General features: G+C 33.0%; 1 protein-coding gene and 1 long non-coding RNA gene across 13 annotated transcripts; one reads left to right on the forward strand and one right to left on the reverse strand.

The window, feature by feature from the left end:
- Nucleotides 1–703: 703 nt before the first annotated feature.
- On the reverse strand, nucleotides 704–5,277 carry LOC114284915 (uncharacterized). The gene is made up of 5 exons (XM_028227874.2): nucleotides 4,620–5,277; nucleotides 3,007–3,043; nucleotides 2,562–2,798; nucleotides 2,423–2,470; nucleotides 704–1,465 (listed from the first exon to the last, which is right to left on the reverse strand). The coding sequence occupies exons 1-5, from the start codon at nucleotides 4,919–4,921 to the stop codon at nucleotides 1,205–1,207; spliced, it is 885 nt and encodes a 294-aa protein (XP_028083675.1). The 5' UTR covers nucleotides 4,922–5,277; the 3' UTR covers nucleotides 704–1,204.
- Nucleotides 5,278–7,250: 1,973 nt separating this feature from the next.
- LOC114284855 (uncharacterized) lies at nucleotides 7,251–14,669 on the forward strand. 12 transcript variants are annotated; one of them, XR_014330365.1, is made up of 9 exons: nucleotides 7,253–7,451; nucleotides 7,558–7,618; nucleotides 8,090–8,129; nucleotides 8,368–8,457; nucleotides 10,351–10,475; nucleotides 10,623–10,691; nucleotides 12,993–13,145; nucleotides 13,242–13,325; nucleotides 14,416–14,669. It is a non-coding gene; the product is annotated as an uncharacterized LOC114284855 (long non-coding RNA). The 12 variants fall into 12 exon arrangements; XR_014330362.1 differs by lacking the exon at nucleotides 8,090–8,129 and having other exon boundaries at nucleotides 7,251–7,451; XR_014330367.1 differs by lacking the exon at nucleotides 10,351–10,475.
- The last annotated feature ends 225 nt before the right edge of the window (nucleotides 14,670–14,894 follow it).

The raw sequence follows: 14,894 nt of genomic DNA on the forward strand, positions 1-14,894 counted from the left end.
TCAATGATTTTCATTGAGTAAAATGACTTGGGTGATTCTATTTACACTGACTAAAAAATTTTTTCACCACACTCAACTTACTATTTGAGAGAACACAGTTTCAATGCTAGCGAGATAGGTGAGCAAGATGAGCAATTAGTGGGTGTACATAGAAGCACCCACATGACTCGCATATAAATAATCATGAAAATGATATTATTACAAAATTTAGGACTAAAAAATAATGTGACAATAATATTTTTCTAATTATAAATCACAGTGATAGACATTTTGGCTTTCAGAATTTGAATATAAATGAAACTAATCATATTTCCACCTAATATGACTAATTACTACAAAATTTGACTATTTACCATATAATATGACCATAACTAATCCTACTTGGTGTTTGGCAAGTGGTTTTGGGGCTAAAATAGTCACAAAAAACAAAATATACTATTTTAGTCGTAACAAACAAAATATTGCATCCAACTCATAATCATTACACTCTCTCTCACAAAAAAAGTTAAAAAAGCTAAAAAGTCAAAAAGTCCTTCCCAAACCAAACTTTTTAGCTCAGGCTAAAATAGCCAAAAAAGTTAAAAAGTCAAAAAATCAACCCACTTCCCAAACGGAACTGAAAGTGACTCTACTTACGGTTAAGATGGAAAAACAACAATGATGACACGATCCAAGAACAGTAGAATACACCAGAAAAGAGAAATTTCACAAGAGAAAGATTGAGTATTAAGGCTAATAAATTTAAGACAATTGGATATCATATTTTCCAATGACCACAATGCTAGTGGGAAAAAAAATAATTACAGATGAACTCTGCCGCCTATGATTTTCTCTCTCTCATTTCTTCTGAAACCATTGATATTGTTACATGGACCTTGAATTTGTCAAATTTACATGGAATTCAGATCAAGTGGCACGATAATCTTAAACTTTCTGGCAAATAAAGAACACACTTTCGCTTGAACGGTAAGGGGTAACTAGAGGAGTCACCACTTCAAAAATGGTTGATTGAGCAGGATCCGGATCAAACAGCTAAAATATACAAGTCATAAACGTACAGAGCCAGATTATCTTGGCGGGCAAATGCTGTTGATCAAGCAAGCAAGAAGGCACACCTTTTTTCTCCCATATATGGCACTCCTTGCAAGAAAAATTAGCCACTCTGATCACTACTTGAGTGGGAAAAGTAACAAAAAAGATCGAGTCATCTTCTCCCGAATCTTAAGCACTTGTTGGGTTTGAATTCTGACATACTATCGTTGGCAGCAAGGCGTGGCTTGCTTTCTTTATTGGAAGGGAGTTTCTCCATCGCGTTCACGAACTTGCGCAAGTGTTTAATGTACTCGGGATAAGTTTCAAGGTTACAATGACCGCCTCCCTTCACCCACAACGGATCATATTTTTCCTTGGCAAGTTCCCACAATCGCTTACCATGGGACAAGTCAACAATGTCGTCGTTTGTTCCCTGCAAAATAATTCATCGACAGAGAAAATGAAAAAAGCAACATCAAATTAGGATGATAGAAACAATAAAGTAGGAAATGACTTTCCTTTGCTATCAGTAAAATGTATTAATCTGGATTTTGCAAGTACTCCTATGATTGGAGCACAAGAACAAATTTTTTTTTTCAGAACAAGCCCTTCTCATGTCCATAATCAAGGAAATGACATCAATTTGCTTACAAGAAGTTTCTTTAAAAAATGTAAATCAAGAGAAAGTGAAAAATCACAAGTTACATTCAATTTCTTTTTCAAAAATAGGTGTGTGAGTTAGAGCTGCATCCACAAATCAGCCCTTTTGCAGATGATCCTTATGGAAGTTTATCTCATTGTCGTTAATGGTTATTGATTAGTATGTCAAACAAAGCAACAGCAGGACACATGCGCTCCCGTGCATTTGAGACTAGTTTGGAAACTAGCAAATTTATCCAACTTCGCTTCACAACCGTCCTAAAATACTTAAGGCCATTGACTGCAACAATAAGGATAAGTGATTTGTCTCATGTTGCAGGTAACACCAACAAGCAGGAGGTGAAAATTTGGGATGAGGTGGTGAAAATAGACACAAGGAACTTGTTATTTAGCAACGGATATTATTTGTACAGAATTGAATGGTAAATAAGATCTATGGTATCCAAAGTAATTGGATATATATACTGTATCTATATATGTACATATATGAAAAGCTAGCTCAAAAGGAGACACTAGTGCATTTCAGACACGCCCTTATATTTTTTGTCCTCTGAAAACATAAGATTTTGAATATAATAAAATGAAAAAGAATTTTAAAAATTCAATACTCTAATATAGATTGTGTTAAAAATATAAAACTCAAGCAATCATAATGGATCATACTTTGAATATATCAACAAATGTTTCTGGTAAAGAAAGAAGAAAGAGCTAATCAATGAGGTAAACTTACATGTATAACTAGAACTGGACAGCTGACATTCCGTATTTTGTCTATATTCTGAAGATATCAACAGAGGTTTCTCAATACAAACCAAGTAATCAAAACAAGGAACGAGAAGAAATCAGAAGAACAACCGATTGAAACTTACTTTGAAAATGTCAAACCAGAATGTCATTTTGACAGGATATAAAACTCGGATGCCCGATAAGATGGCACTATGAAGAACAACACCCCTCAGCCTCTGTAAACGAGCAGCTAAGTGTAGTGTAGGCCCGCTTCCGACAGATTGGCCATACAAAATCACACTCTCCTGTTTAATTCCGTATTCATCCTTCAAACAATTGTAGACCGCCTCTATGTCATAGTATGTGTTGAACTCAGATGGCTGTCAAAATCAAAGCAGTTTCCAAAATAAGTGCAATAATGAGCTAGATAAATAGATCATGGCAAAAAATAAATAAAAATTTCATTTGTTTTTTCCATGTATTTTCCTAAATCTTTTGAATAGGAAAGTTACTGAGTAAAGTATGAGTTCATATAAAGCCTTTGAGAATTTTAACTCGATATAAAGATTGGCTTCATATTTTCCTTACCTTACCCGTGGATGCTCCATAGCCCGAATAATCATAACTGCAAAATAGCAAAATGTACCAAGTCAATATTGAAGACTAAGTTCTAAGCCATACTAAAATGCATCAAATTGGTGGCTTTTACCACTGAAAAATCATATCAGCTGCAAGTTAAATTCTGCTGTCTAAGACACTACAACTTCTAAAGTACAAGCATTTTCAAACAAATAAAATCTATGAACTTAATGGTCAATAATTTGATATGAATAGTAAGCCCATAAAACCAAAAAAAATTACAAAAAATATGAGCCTGGAAAGCCATAAAGAACCCTCTTCTCGCCATTTCACAACATCAATTAAAGCTTTGGCAGAACTATTCACAAGGAAGGAAAACTTTAACAATTATAAACTGTGAACAGAAGAAAACAAGAAACTAGAAGCAAGCAACCAAAAACCAAAAACAAAAGAACAATACAATGGCACTGTGGTTGGCGTTTCCATCACTAGAGCTCACAAATAGACAGAAATGCAGACCATGAATAATAGCAAAGAACCCAATATTGCAACGAAAAAAGAGTTCAAAAGAGCAAACTAAAACTAAAATCTGGGGATTTAATCAATTTCAGCACCAAGCCTAACACACAAGCATGCATGAAGAAATACAAGAAAAAGAAAAATCAGAGCAAAGGTAAACAAAAACCTCCCACCATGATTTCAGATAATCAAATAAGAACACACAAACACAACCAGCAGAAAAATGGTATGCAAACAATTTACAATAAGTCAGGCAAGACAGAACTTGGAACAAACATAACATAAGAACGACCCATGATACCACAGAAAATTTTAGATTGAACAAAATACACAAAACACGTGCACGCGCACACGGACACAGAGGGAGAAAAAAGAGAACAACAATGATGGGCCAAAGAATCCTATGTCAGAAGTGATGCCTGAATTCAAGTCTTACAGCTGTGGTATTAACCTCCTTCCCTTATTACCCTCCTATCGATTGACCAAAAAAAAAGAAAAAAAAAAAAGGAAAAGAAAAATCCAATGGGCCTTAAAAAAGAAAAAAACCAATTTCCATCCTAAGTGGCATGGAGAAAACAAAAACAAGATATCCATGAAAAGGAAATCATTAATGACATTAAAAAACCCAGAGACCAATTACATCAACAAACATAACAAAAATAAAAACCAACCCATAACAGAATAAGAATTGGCAGAAACAAAACCACAATCACCTCAAAAGATATCAATGAAACAAATATTACTCATATTCCAAATTCATAAACCACATATACACATAGTCCCCTCCACATACTACGTTTATATAATAAATAAAAAACTCACAAGCAGGGACGGATTGTGTCTTTGGAGCTATTCTATAGGATTACTCTACATAATTTTGAAATTATTTATAAAAAAAAAATTTGAGTGTGCAACCACCTATAATTTTAATTTTAAGTTATTTAAAATTTTTTAATATAATATATGATATTTTCTAAATTTTTGGGGTGCGCCCCCAGATCCATCATTGCCCACAAGCACATTGCAAAATCATCAAAAACAAGCAAAACCCATCATAACCCAGATTCCAAAAAACAAAAAAACAAATATACATACACATATACCTCATGATATTGACACGGAGGTGAGCTCTGAGCTCAATGAAAAGCTCTTTCATCTGACCCAAATCAGCGGCGTTGCCATGAGAGTAGAGAAGCGTGAAGCGCCCAGAAGGGTGGCGCCAGAAGGTGGCGACAACCTTGTTACCCCCCTTGGTATCTAGCAAATGGACATCAACGTTCTTGTCGGCGGCGGAGAGTCCGGTGAATTCGAGCTTCCCATCATCGTCTCTTTGAACATCGTACGTTGGTGGGTCAGGTGGAAAGAAGGCGAATTTCGCAGCCACACTCGACGTTACATTGCCCATTAACACCGACCCACCAAAGAATATCGACCAATTGATGGAATCAATGAGGTTGGGATTGATTTCATGAAATTTTCTTTTGGTTTTCTGAGAGAAAATTGGGTAGGCAAAGGTATGGAATTTTTGATTTTTTTCGGGGGGTTTGTTTTGTTTGAGATGGGTTTGGTGTTTGATGATGAATGTCAGGGACAAGTGGCGTTGGGAAAGGGGGGGTTTTGTGAGGGAGAGAATAGATCCGATCTAGTCGGTACGAGCTCGAAACAGAGACCTCTGATACAAGAAGAGTTAAAAGAGAACAACGGACAAGGTGATGAAGATGAAGATGATGATGCTAACGACATGTACACACCTCTATAAGTTTTATTAGAGGTGTTTTGGATAAGTTATTATTGGTGTTTTGGGAAGTTCGTAAAATATTAATTTTTTGTATTTATTTTAAAATTTTAATTTGTTTTTTTTATGAATAAGAAATATGAAAAATAATATAATTTAAAATGGGTAAAAAAATTAAAACCTAACTTTTTTTTGGCTTCCTAAAACACCCCTTAATTTACGTAAAAGTTAACATAGCTTTTTTAAATAATTTATTAGGCATGTGAATTAAAACATGTTGTGATCTTTTTTTTGTTAAAATATTTAGTGTAAATTATAAATTTTATTTTAAAATATCAATTACTTTTTGTGAAAATTATAAATAATTTTTTATTAAAACTTTTTATTTAACAAAATTAATTTAAAAAATAAAATTTCTAATTATTCTCTTATATAATAATAAAAATATTTAAATTATTAATTGAAATAAATTTGTAAGACAATTAAAAATTATTAATTAACTTGATAATTTATTAATAAAATGAATCATTTATTATGAAATTAAAAATCTCAAAAGATGAGATTCAATTTCCAGATTTATAAAAAATGATTTATATTTTAAATAAATTTTAAGAAGTGTGTTTTTAATTTATCTAAATATTTATTTACTGTTACTTATTTAAGTATCCACTCATTATTTACAGTATTTTTTATTGTTTTAGCTTAAGAATTAGATTCCGTCAAGTTGACAATACAACTTGAGAGAGAAGTTGGACATAATGGAATTATGGACCGATTTCGGTCATATGAAATATTCACTTTCATGACTCATTGAGTTTGATATTCACACAAAAATTGATAAAATCGAACATTTGTAATTATATATTTAAATCACATTTATCTTTAAAAAAATAAATGACAAATATAATTTCAAGAATAATTTGCTATATAAATATTATTTAAATATGTAACTATCAATATTCAATCATCTTATTTTTTATATGAATATTCTATTCAATAAATCTTAAAAAGTGAATAATTTGAATTATTGAAATTGACCCCAAAAAGGGCCCATCAAATCTAAAATGTTCTTTCAAGTTGGAGGATCAATTTGAGAAAAATCCAAACCCTTAATGTAAGGTCCCGGTATTCCACATCGGGAATGGAGGGAAAATTCCTGGGCTATTAAAGCAAAAACCTGAACCTTTATATAGCATCGAGGCCTTTTCTCGAGTGGTGAAATCCCTGACAGAATTCCCCAGTTAAGCGTGCTTAGGCTGGAGTAATCCTAGGATATGTGACTCATTATGAAGAACAAATCTGTGCAGGCGTGACCCAAAGCGGACAATATTGATGACATGCACTACTAGAAAAAGGGGTATATGGCACGGAACTTTTTTCGACGGTATACATTGTCTTCGCAAAAAGCTTCTTTTTGCGATAGTTAGGCCTCGTTTGGGGAGTGACTATTTTAGCCAAAAAGTTAAAAAGTTACTAAAAGTTGTCACATCACCTCTTTACTTTTCTGCACATCTTTCGTAAAAAGTCAAAAAATTACTAAAATAGCCTGTTCCCAAACGAGGCCTTAATATCCTGTTGCCAATGGTCACCTATTGCGATGGTAATTTCTGTCTCAAAAAGAATGAAGCATATGTTCAATGATTTTTGCGACAACAAACCTATATTCGTCGCAAAAGGCTCATTTTTTGCGACGGTTCTTCTCGCCCGACGTAAATATATATTTTTAATTTTTTTTTTTTTTTTGCGATGGGCAAATATATTTTTAGCCACAAAACACCCAAATTTACCAAATTCTCAAACGCTTGGCGTCTTTGATATTTTCATTTTTCCCACCAACAATAATTCATCTCACTAAAAACATCACCACTAATATCACTAATGCATTAAAAAAGTAAAAAAAAAAAAAAAAAAATACAACTCCAAGATCAAAATATTACATCATTAATGACGGGACCCACTGCCACCTAATTAGTGGGAGCGCTAATTAGTACTCCCAAGCATTTTTCTTTTTCCCACCCCCTCTCTCTCTCTCTCACACACACTCTCTCTCTCTTTCCATCTTCCATCTTCGAGTTCACTCTCTCTCTCTCTCTCTTCATCTTTCATCTACGAGTTCACTCCTGCCGACATCAGTTTGTTGATCCACCTTCACCAAGATGACATCGCCGCCCACCCTCTCTCGATCTCGCCATCGATCTCGGTCAGTACATGGATATCACCTCTCTCAAAGCTTTAGAAGTCATCAACATTCAATTGGTACCTTCCCAATGGTCTTACAGATCCAAAATTTGCATTTTTATTTGCAGTTTGCACTCATCTGTTTTCATCTCTCTCTTTTAATTCCTTCAAAAACCCTAGAGTTTGAAGGTAATGACTCTCTCTCTTTCTCTATTTTAATTTAGGAATTTTGCATTCGATATTTGTACTACGAATTTGAAATTTATAAAAACCTAGAGCTTGAAGGGTATGGGTTTTATCTCTGCATTCGAAATTTGTATTACAGATTAAAATCCTCGTAGAGTAATAACCCTTCTCTATTTGTTGTTCTATAGTCATTTATTGCTATATTTTTGTCTGAATTTTTATAGTCTTTTTTTTTGATCGTAAATTTTTATAGTCTATCTATAAAAATAAAGCATCTCAGTTTTTCTCTTTATTGATCTGTTTTTTTTTTTTGTGTGATCTTTTTGACCTTTGAACATTTGTGCTAGAAGCAACTTAGTTTCCCTTTTTCTGTTTTTTGTTTCAGTTTCATATCTTTGATCTTTTTTTCTTTTCTTTTTTTTTGTTTGTTTTGTTTTGTTTGTTTATATGTTCATCACCGTAATTGATTGATAGACTTGATGATGATGAAATAAATGAGGAGATCTATGTGCAGGTTTGTTCGACGATTTAGCCCTCTAAAGTCAGATCTCTGTATCTCTCTCTGTTTTCTTTCCATTCCATATATTCGATTTCCAGATTTTTTTAAATTTCTTTTGGTTTTGTCTTCAACCCTTTAGTCAAGTCATAAAGATGATGATGACAGAGTTAAAGAGATCTATACGTAGGTTTTTGGCTCAAACCCAAATTATAAACATTCATATCTATCACATTTGATGTTATTCTATACGCAGGTTTTTGGCTCAAACCCAAATTATAAACACTCATATCTATCACAGTTGATGTCGTTCATCGATTCACATATAAATCCAGCAAAATCCAAGGTTCTGACTGAGATCTTTGTCTGTCCTTATCTTTTTTTACATACATGATCTACTTCATCACTTTTCTTTCCAATTTTGTGATCTAATCAAATCTAATTTTCTAATTTTGTTTATTCAATCAGATCTAATTCTTTGTTGTTTGTTGAGAAACTATACTATTTGTAAAACATTTTTTTACTTGAGCTCCTCTCCCCACTCCAATCCCCAATGAGGGCAGCCCTCATGTCTCCATGCCATTTTGATGGGGTTTCTAGAAGGTGCTGAGTAAATAGATTATAGTTTGGGGAGAATGTTTTGATGTATATTTTTATTATGTTTGTAGTTCTGTATATCAATGCAAGCAGGAAAATCTCCATGATTTGTTAAGAATTACTAGAAGTAAATAATCTTTGTAAAATATCAAAAATTAAGGATGGATTGAATTAATGTTTCTATGAATGAAGTTGGCTATGTACCTTAATATCGATTCTCTGTGTGTGTTGTACATGGGCACTTTGGAACATGTTAATCTATGCAAGTTTGATTTGATAAAGAAATTTTTGGTTTGACACTAATATGATATTCCGAGCAATGGAAACTTTCTTCTCTTTGTGATCCTAAATTTTAGTTTTATATTTGGTTGTTGCCATTTCACGGTATCTTCTCCACAACATTTATGGCCTCTTCATGTTACCTTGGTTGCTGTACTGGCTATTTTGTGGATCAGAATCAGATTACCATGTTTCGAATTATATGTATATATTCTGTATAGAAACTCTAGTGCCCGTAAATTAAATTGGAAATGTGTGCATAATATAAAAGGATATTGTGTTTTGTTCACCAAAATTTCAAAATAAGAAGGAAAAAACTTGCTATTCAAGAACCTATTTTTGTAAATATCATTTTTTGTTTAATTTTGTTCTCGAAAATCTTATTTATCTGAATATATGGTTTGCCAATCATGTCTATTTTTGTCATGGAATATGTAGTCTTGTAAAATGGGCCAAGTTGGTGTTCCTTAAATTGATGCTGTTTTATTACCTTTAAAAAAAATAAAAATAAAATAAAAAAAAACAATTGCAGACTATATATCACTAGATGAGCTATTTTTCTTCCTCCCTGTTTTTTCAATTTTCTTTTAACTCTAGCAACATTCAATTAGAGATGAAAGTATGCCAATTTCCACAAGCTAGTGAAAATCCATTAGAAATTCTTGCTCTCTGTTTCAATCAATGTGTGTTGCCTCAGTCCCTTAATACTAAATTCTTACTCTGTTACAAGTTACAATCTCAATTACTAATCTTGGTGGCACAAAAATTGATTTGAAAATTGCTAGTAAGGATATCTATATGTCATTGTTGCTGAATTGCCTCATATGCTTACATAATTTGAATAATTTCTAAACAGAAGCTTTGTTTTGGGGGTTTGCTGATAGCCCTTTAAAGGGCTTAAATAATTTGGATACATGCTACTGATTGTGATTTTGAGCAAGCCTCCATGACCATGAGTGCTTTTTGTATTAGTAACTGACCATAGAAAAACTGTTTAAAGCATTTTAAAAAGTTTAGTTTTTGTGTAACTCCCTGTTGGATTTTAGTATTGTGGTAAGTAAGGAGTAGGTAACCACTTGGTTGAAATGGAGACATAAAAGATGATCCTTTTGTCAAATTTTCACTAAGCTTTCTAGGTTCCAGTAACGTATACCAAATCTTTTGAAGGTTGTAAAAACTTGAACTGATTTTAACTTCTAATAAATCACAACAGTGGAAGAGATGCCCAACTTAGTTGTATCATATTTATTATTATGTGATAGTTCATAGAAAAAATTATAAATTCTCAGTGTAATTGGAATGAAGATATAGTGTGATCCACTGTTTGAATTGAACCTTTGCTCCATGGAATTCATTACACTAGAGTCAAAGAGGAGTTGTGCAGTTTTGTCCAGTAGAGTTGGAGCAGGAGGTTTACAAGAGTACTCTTCAATGCAGTTGAACATTCTCGGAGGCATCTTCTGTTTGTTGTTTTTTTTTTTTTTTTGGGTGAGCTACCTCTTTAGTTCTAGTTCATGAATATGCGCTCAAATCAAACATTGACAGTCTCACACATGCACGTATGGAGGGGGATTTTTTTTCTTCTTATTTTAGCTGATTTTTGGTATAAATAACTGTTTGTTTACTTTTTAACAGAACATTAAACTTGCACATGTTGAGACTGCATTGAGTTTGCGGTCATCTCTCTCTCTCTCTCTCAATTTGGTATGCAACTTATGCATTATGGTCATTAGCCTTTCTGGCCACGCTAATATTCTCTGTCGTGTTCTATGAAATAGTTATGAAGTGTCAGTTTTCTCTTGCACAAACCACCCTCCTGCAAAAAAAGATGGGCAAATTCCTAAATTCTCAAACGCTTGGCAATGCATTTGCTTATTTGCAATACAATTATCCCTTTTTTCAAATGACAATAAACCTGTTAACTGTGCTACTAGCTCTTCTTGAATTATTTTGCATATATGCTTGATCGTACAAATTGGAAAACTGTGGTTGATAATTAGTGTTGTGTGGTGGTCTTGACCAAGTTATCTGGCTTGGCTCTCAAGTTAATAAACTTGAGCTTGAAATTTATTGAATGTTATATACTATTAAGATCACTGTGCAGCTTACTAGAAAAAAGTATCTCCATAATTGCTTGGTATCGGACTGTGCTTAAATTCAAATCATTTGTGCTTGTGCAAAAATTTTGGTTCAGCTAAAATATTGTAAATTGTGTTTTTTTAAAGCTAAACTCTAGCATTGTTCAACCATGTATATTAATAAATAGTCAATGAGTCTTGATAACTTGGTTTTGGAATCCTCGAATGAGGATTGATATCATTTGGATGGCCAAAATTGATGGGAATCCTTTTTGAGGAGTTTTGAGATGCCCATGACTGAAATTTTATATAAAATTCATCTGCCCTTTGATGGTTTTTACGGCATTTTGTTGTTAGAAACATCATATTCTAAACCATCCTCAAATCATTTAGGCAAGTTTGTCTCTGAGAATATTTTCAATGAGCTTCACAATCATATTTATGTGTTAGGAAATTTAGGACTATTGAATTAATTACCAATAAATCTGTTGAGAAACATACTTATTCATAAAAACATAAAATGAAGACTCAAAATAACTTGAAACTTGATTACATAAGGTAGGCTTGTGTGAAATTGCTAATTTGACCTTATTCTTTTTGGCGTGCTATGCATCAATTTAGAATGTTTTTTTGACATTGATATATAGGTTGAATTAGCTGATAATACATCATAAAAATTACAAGACACTGCATCATTTTGATATAGAACTAGTATGCAACAGATAACTGTCAAGTGATCCTTGCTGCAAAACATTGCAGAGTGTATATATGTCTGTGTGTCTCTTTCTATGTCTGTGTAGAGAGAAAGATGGAGGACTGATTGGCGGATAGACAGATGAATGCTACAAGTTTATGAATAATAACTAGTGAGCTGTATGCAACTCAAAAAGTGTGGATGCTGTTGTTGCTGCTATGATGAATTATTCTGCAGCAGCTTATAAGCATAGACTTAGAATTTCTCTCTAGTTGAGCTATCCACTGGAGTATGGTAACTTGACTAATTGGCTATGCCGATTCAAACAAGATTTGATCATTTTTTAGATGATGTCACTGTACTTGACCTATTGCTTGATTGATTTTGGATCTTACAAATTTACGTGTAAAGTCAATTGACTAATTGCACTTTGATTTGACTTAGATATTTGGATTGAGTTCTTCAGTGGCTATAAGGGCAGACTTTTTGAAGGATTTAGACTATGAAAACATAAAGCAAACAATTTTTGGGACTAGGAAATCCCTTTTTGTCCCAATACAAACTTTGGGGTGTCATCATTTGTGAGTGGAAAGTATATGCTGACTTCAGCAAGTTTCTACTCCAGCTACTTTCAGAAATTCCTGAAGTTACCGAGGTTCCAAGCTTTAGTGGGGAAGCATAGTCTTACTTGCAAGGATTGATTGATGGATTTACCATAAATGATGCCTTGGAAGTTAAAAATATAGAGAAAGTGACAAACCATGATGTGAAAGTAGTGGAATGCTTCTTAAAATAGAAATGCCAATCACATCTAGAGATTGCGAAGGTTTGAACTTGTTCTCCAATTTCTTCAGATATTAAAATGACCAGTTTTAGTACATTTATTTGACATAATTCAACTGTTGGTGTTGTGTTTTCAGTTGTGTTGTGATGCTTATCATGATGTTAATTTTTGCTAATGCAAATTTTTTTAGCAGTTAACCTGTTCTCTTTCAGTTGCTCAAAATAGTATAATGACTGCCTTAGTGTATTTGACATAATTGAATTGTTACTGTAGCCAATCTTAAAGTTGCAATGCCTTTCATTATTACTATTGCTAATTGAAATATTTTGTTCATTGGTATTCAAATTGTGGTAGCTGGCATTCCAAAATCTACTCATTTCCACCTCATTACTATGATTCGTTAATGTCAAATGCAACCATAAAGCAAGCTAATTGGGATGCTTCAAAAGTTCGTACAGGGTTGAGACAAGAGCTAAGGGATGAGATTAGAGACGAATTGAGGAAGGCGATGTGAGCAGAGCTTTCGACACAAATACAAGAAATGAAAGCTGAAAATGTTGGCTATCATGTCTCAGGAAGGGAGTACAAATCACAACAAACAGGTTTGGTATAAACTATGTTTTATAAATATCTAACTTAAGCACAATTCTATTATTGTATATAAATACGATTAACAAAGAATACCATAAATATCATAGGTACCGGATGCATTGAGTGGCCACCGAGAACCTACAGATTATAAGGCCGATGAGAACCCCCATACACCACCACCAGATGATGAGGTAAAACTTTCGAACACTTTGAAAACTTGTCATTTGTGAAAACTTGTCGTTTAGAAACTTTTTTTCCGAACCGGTTGACTCACTAAAATGGTCAAACGGTGTTGGATGTCGACGAACTAGGCACAAATAACTTGTAGGAGAAGACGAAAATCAAAACCGATTCCTGGTTTTGAATGTAGAGGCTAATTTCCGTTTATGAAAATTGTTCTTTAGAAAACTTTTTTCCGAACCGGTTGACTCACTGATATGGTCAAATGGCGTCGGATGTCAACGAAACTTGACACACATGACTAACTAGGCACAAATGACTTGTAGAAGAAGACAGAACTCAAAACTAATTCCCGATTTTGAATCTAGAGCCTAATTTCGGTTTATGAAAACTTGTTCTTTAAAAACTCTTTTTGAATCGGTAGACTCACCAAAATGCTCAAACGGTGTCAGATGCCAATGAAACTTGGCACACGCGACTAACTAGGCACAAATGACGAGTAGGAAAAGACAGAACTAGAAATTGATTCCCGGTTTTGAATCTAGAGCCTAATTTCCATTTATGAAAACTTGTTTTTTAAAAACTCTTTTTTGAATCGGTTGACTCACCAAAATGCTCAATCGGCGTTGGGTGTCAACGAAACTTGACACATGCGACTAACTAGGCACAAATGACTTGTAGGAGAAGACAAAACTGTAAACCGATTCCCGATTCTCGATTTTGAAACTAGAGCCTAATTTCCGTTTATAAAAACTTGTTATTTACAAACTTTTTTTCCTAACCGGTTGACTCACTAAAATGCTCATACGCGTTGGATGTCAACGAAACTTAACGCACATGACTAACTAGGCCCAAATGACTCGTAGAAAAAGACAGGACTCGAAACCGTTTCTCGGTTTTGAATTTGGAGCCTAATTTTCGTTTATGAAAACTTGTCTTTTATAAACTCTTTTTTGAATGTGATGATATCTTTGCATATTGATATTGTAGCTTACAATCTTATTTATTTATTTATTGAAATATCAAATATTTTACATTTTCTATAGGAATGAAATTAATTATATTGTAAATAATGATTTTTTTTTGGGTTTCTTTTTGCAGATGTGACCCCTTTTGAGTATGTGATGATATCTTCACATATCGATATTAGAGTTTACTATTGACATTAAAACAAGTTATAATATATATATTTTTTATTTGTATTGTCGATACTTTTATATTGCTTTAGATACAAAAATTTAAGTTCTTGAATATAAAAAATTATTAGTATTGTTGGAGAATGTTTTATATATTTTTGTGAAGAATATTTGGTTGACAATTGTTATGGGATACATATATACGTATGATTTTGTGGATGTGAATGTGAATGTGAATGTGAATGTATTTTATTTTAGAAAATATTAATAATTTGTACATGGAATGAATTAATAAAATATATTGATTTTATAAAAATAATTTTATTGCGACGGTGTAAACTGTCGCAAATATGATATTAATTTAATTCAATTTTTTTGCAACATTTTAGACCGTCGCTAATAATACTTTTGGCGACGGTTTAAACTGTCGCAAATACGATATTA

Source organism: Camellia sinensis, chromosome 5 (assembly GCF_055761805.1).
Source record: "Camellia sinensis isolate YWXY chromosome 5, ASM5576180v1, whole genome shotgun sequence".
NCBI classification, from domain to species: domain Eukaryota; kingdom Viridiplantae; phylum Streptophyta; class Magnoliopsida; order Ericales; family Theaceae; genus Camellia; species Camellia sinensis.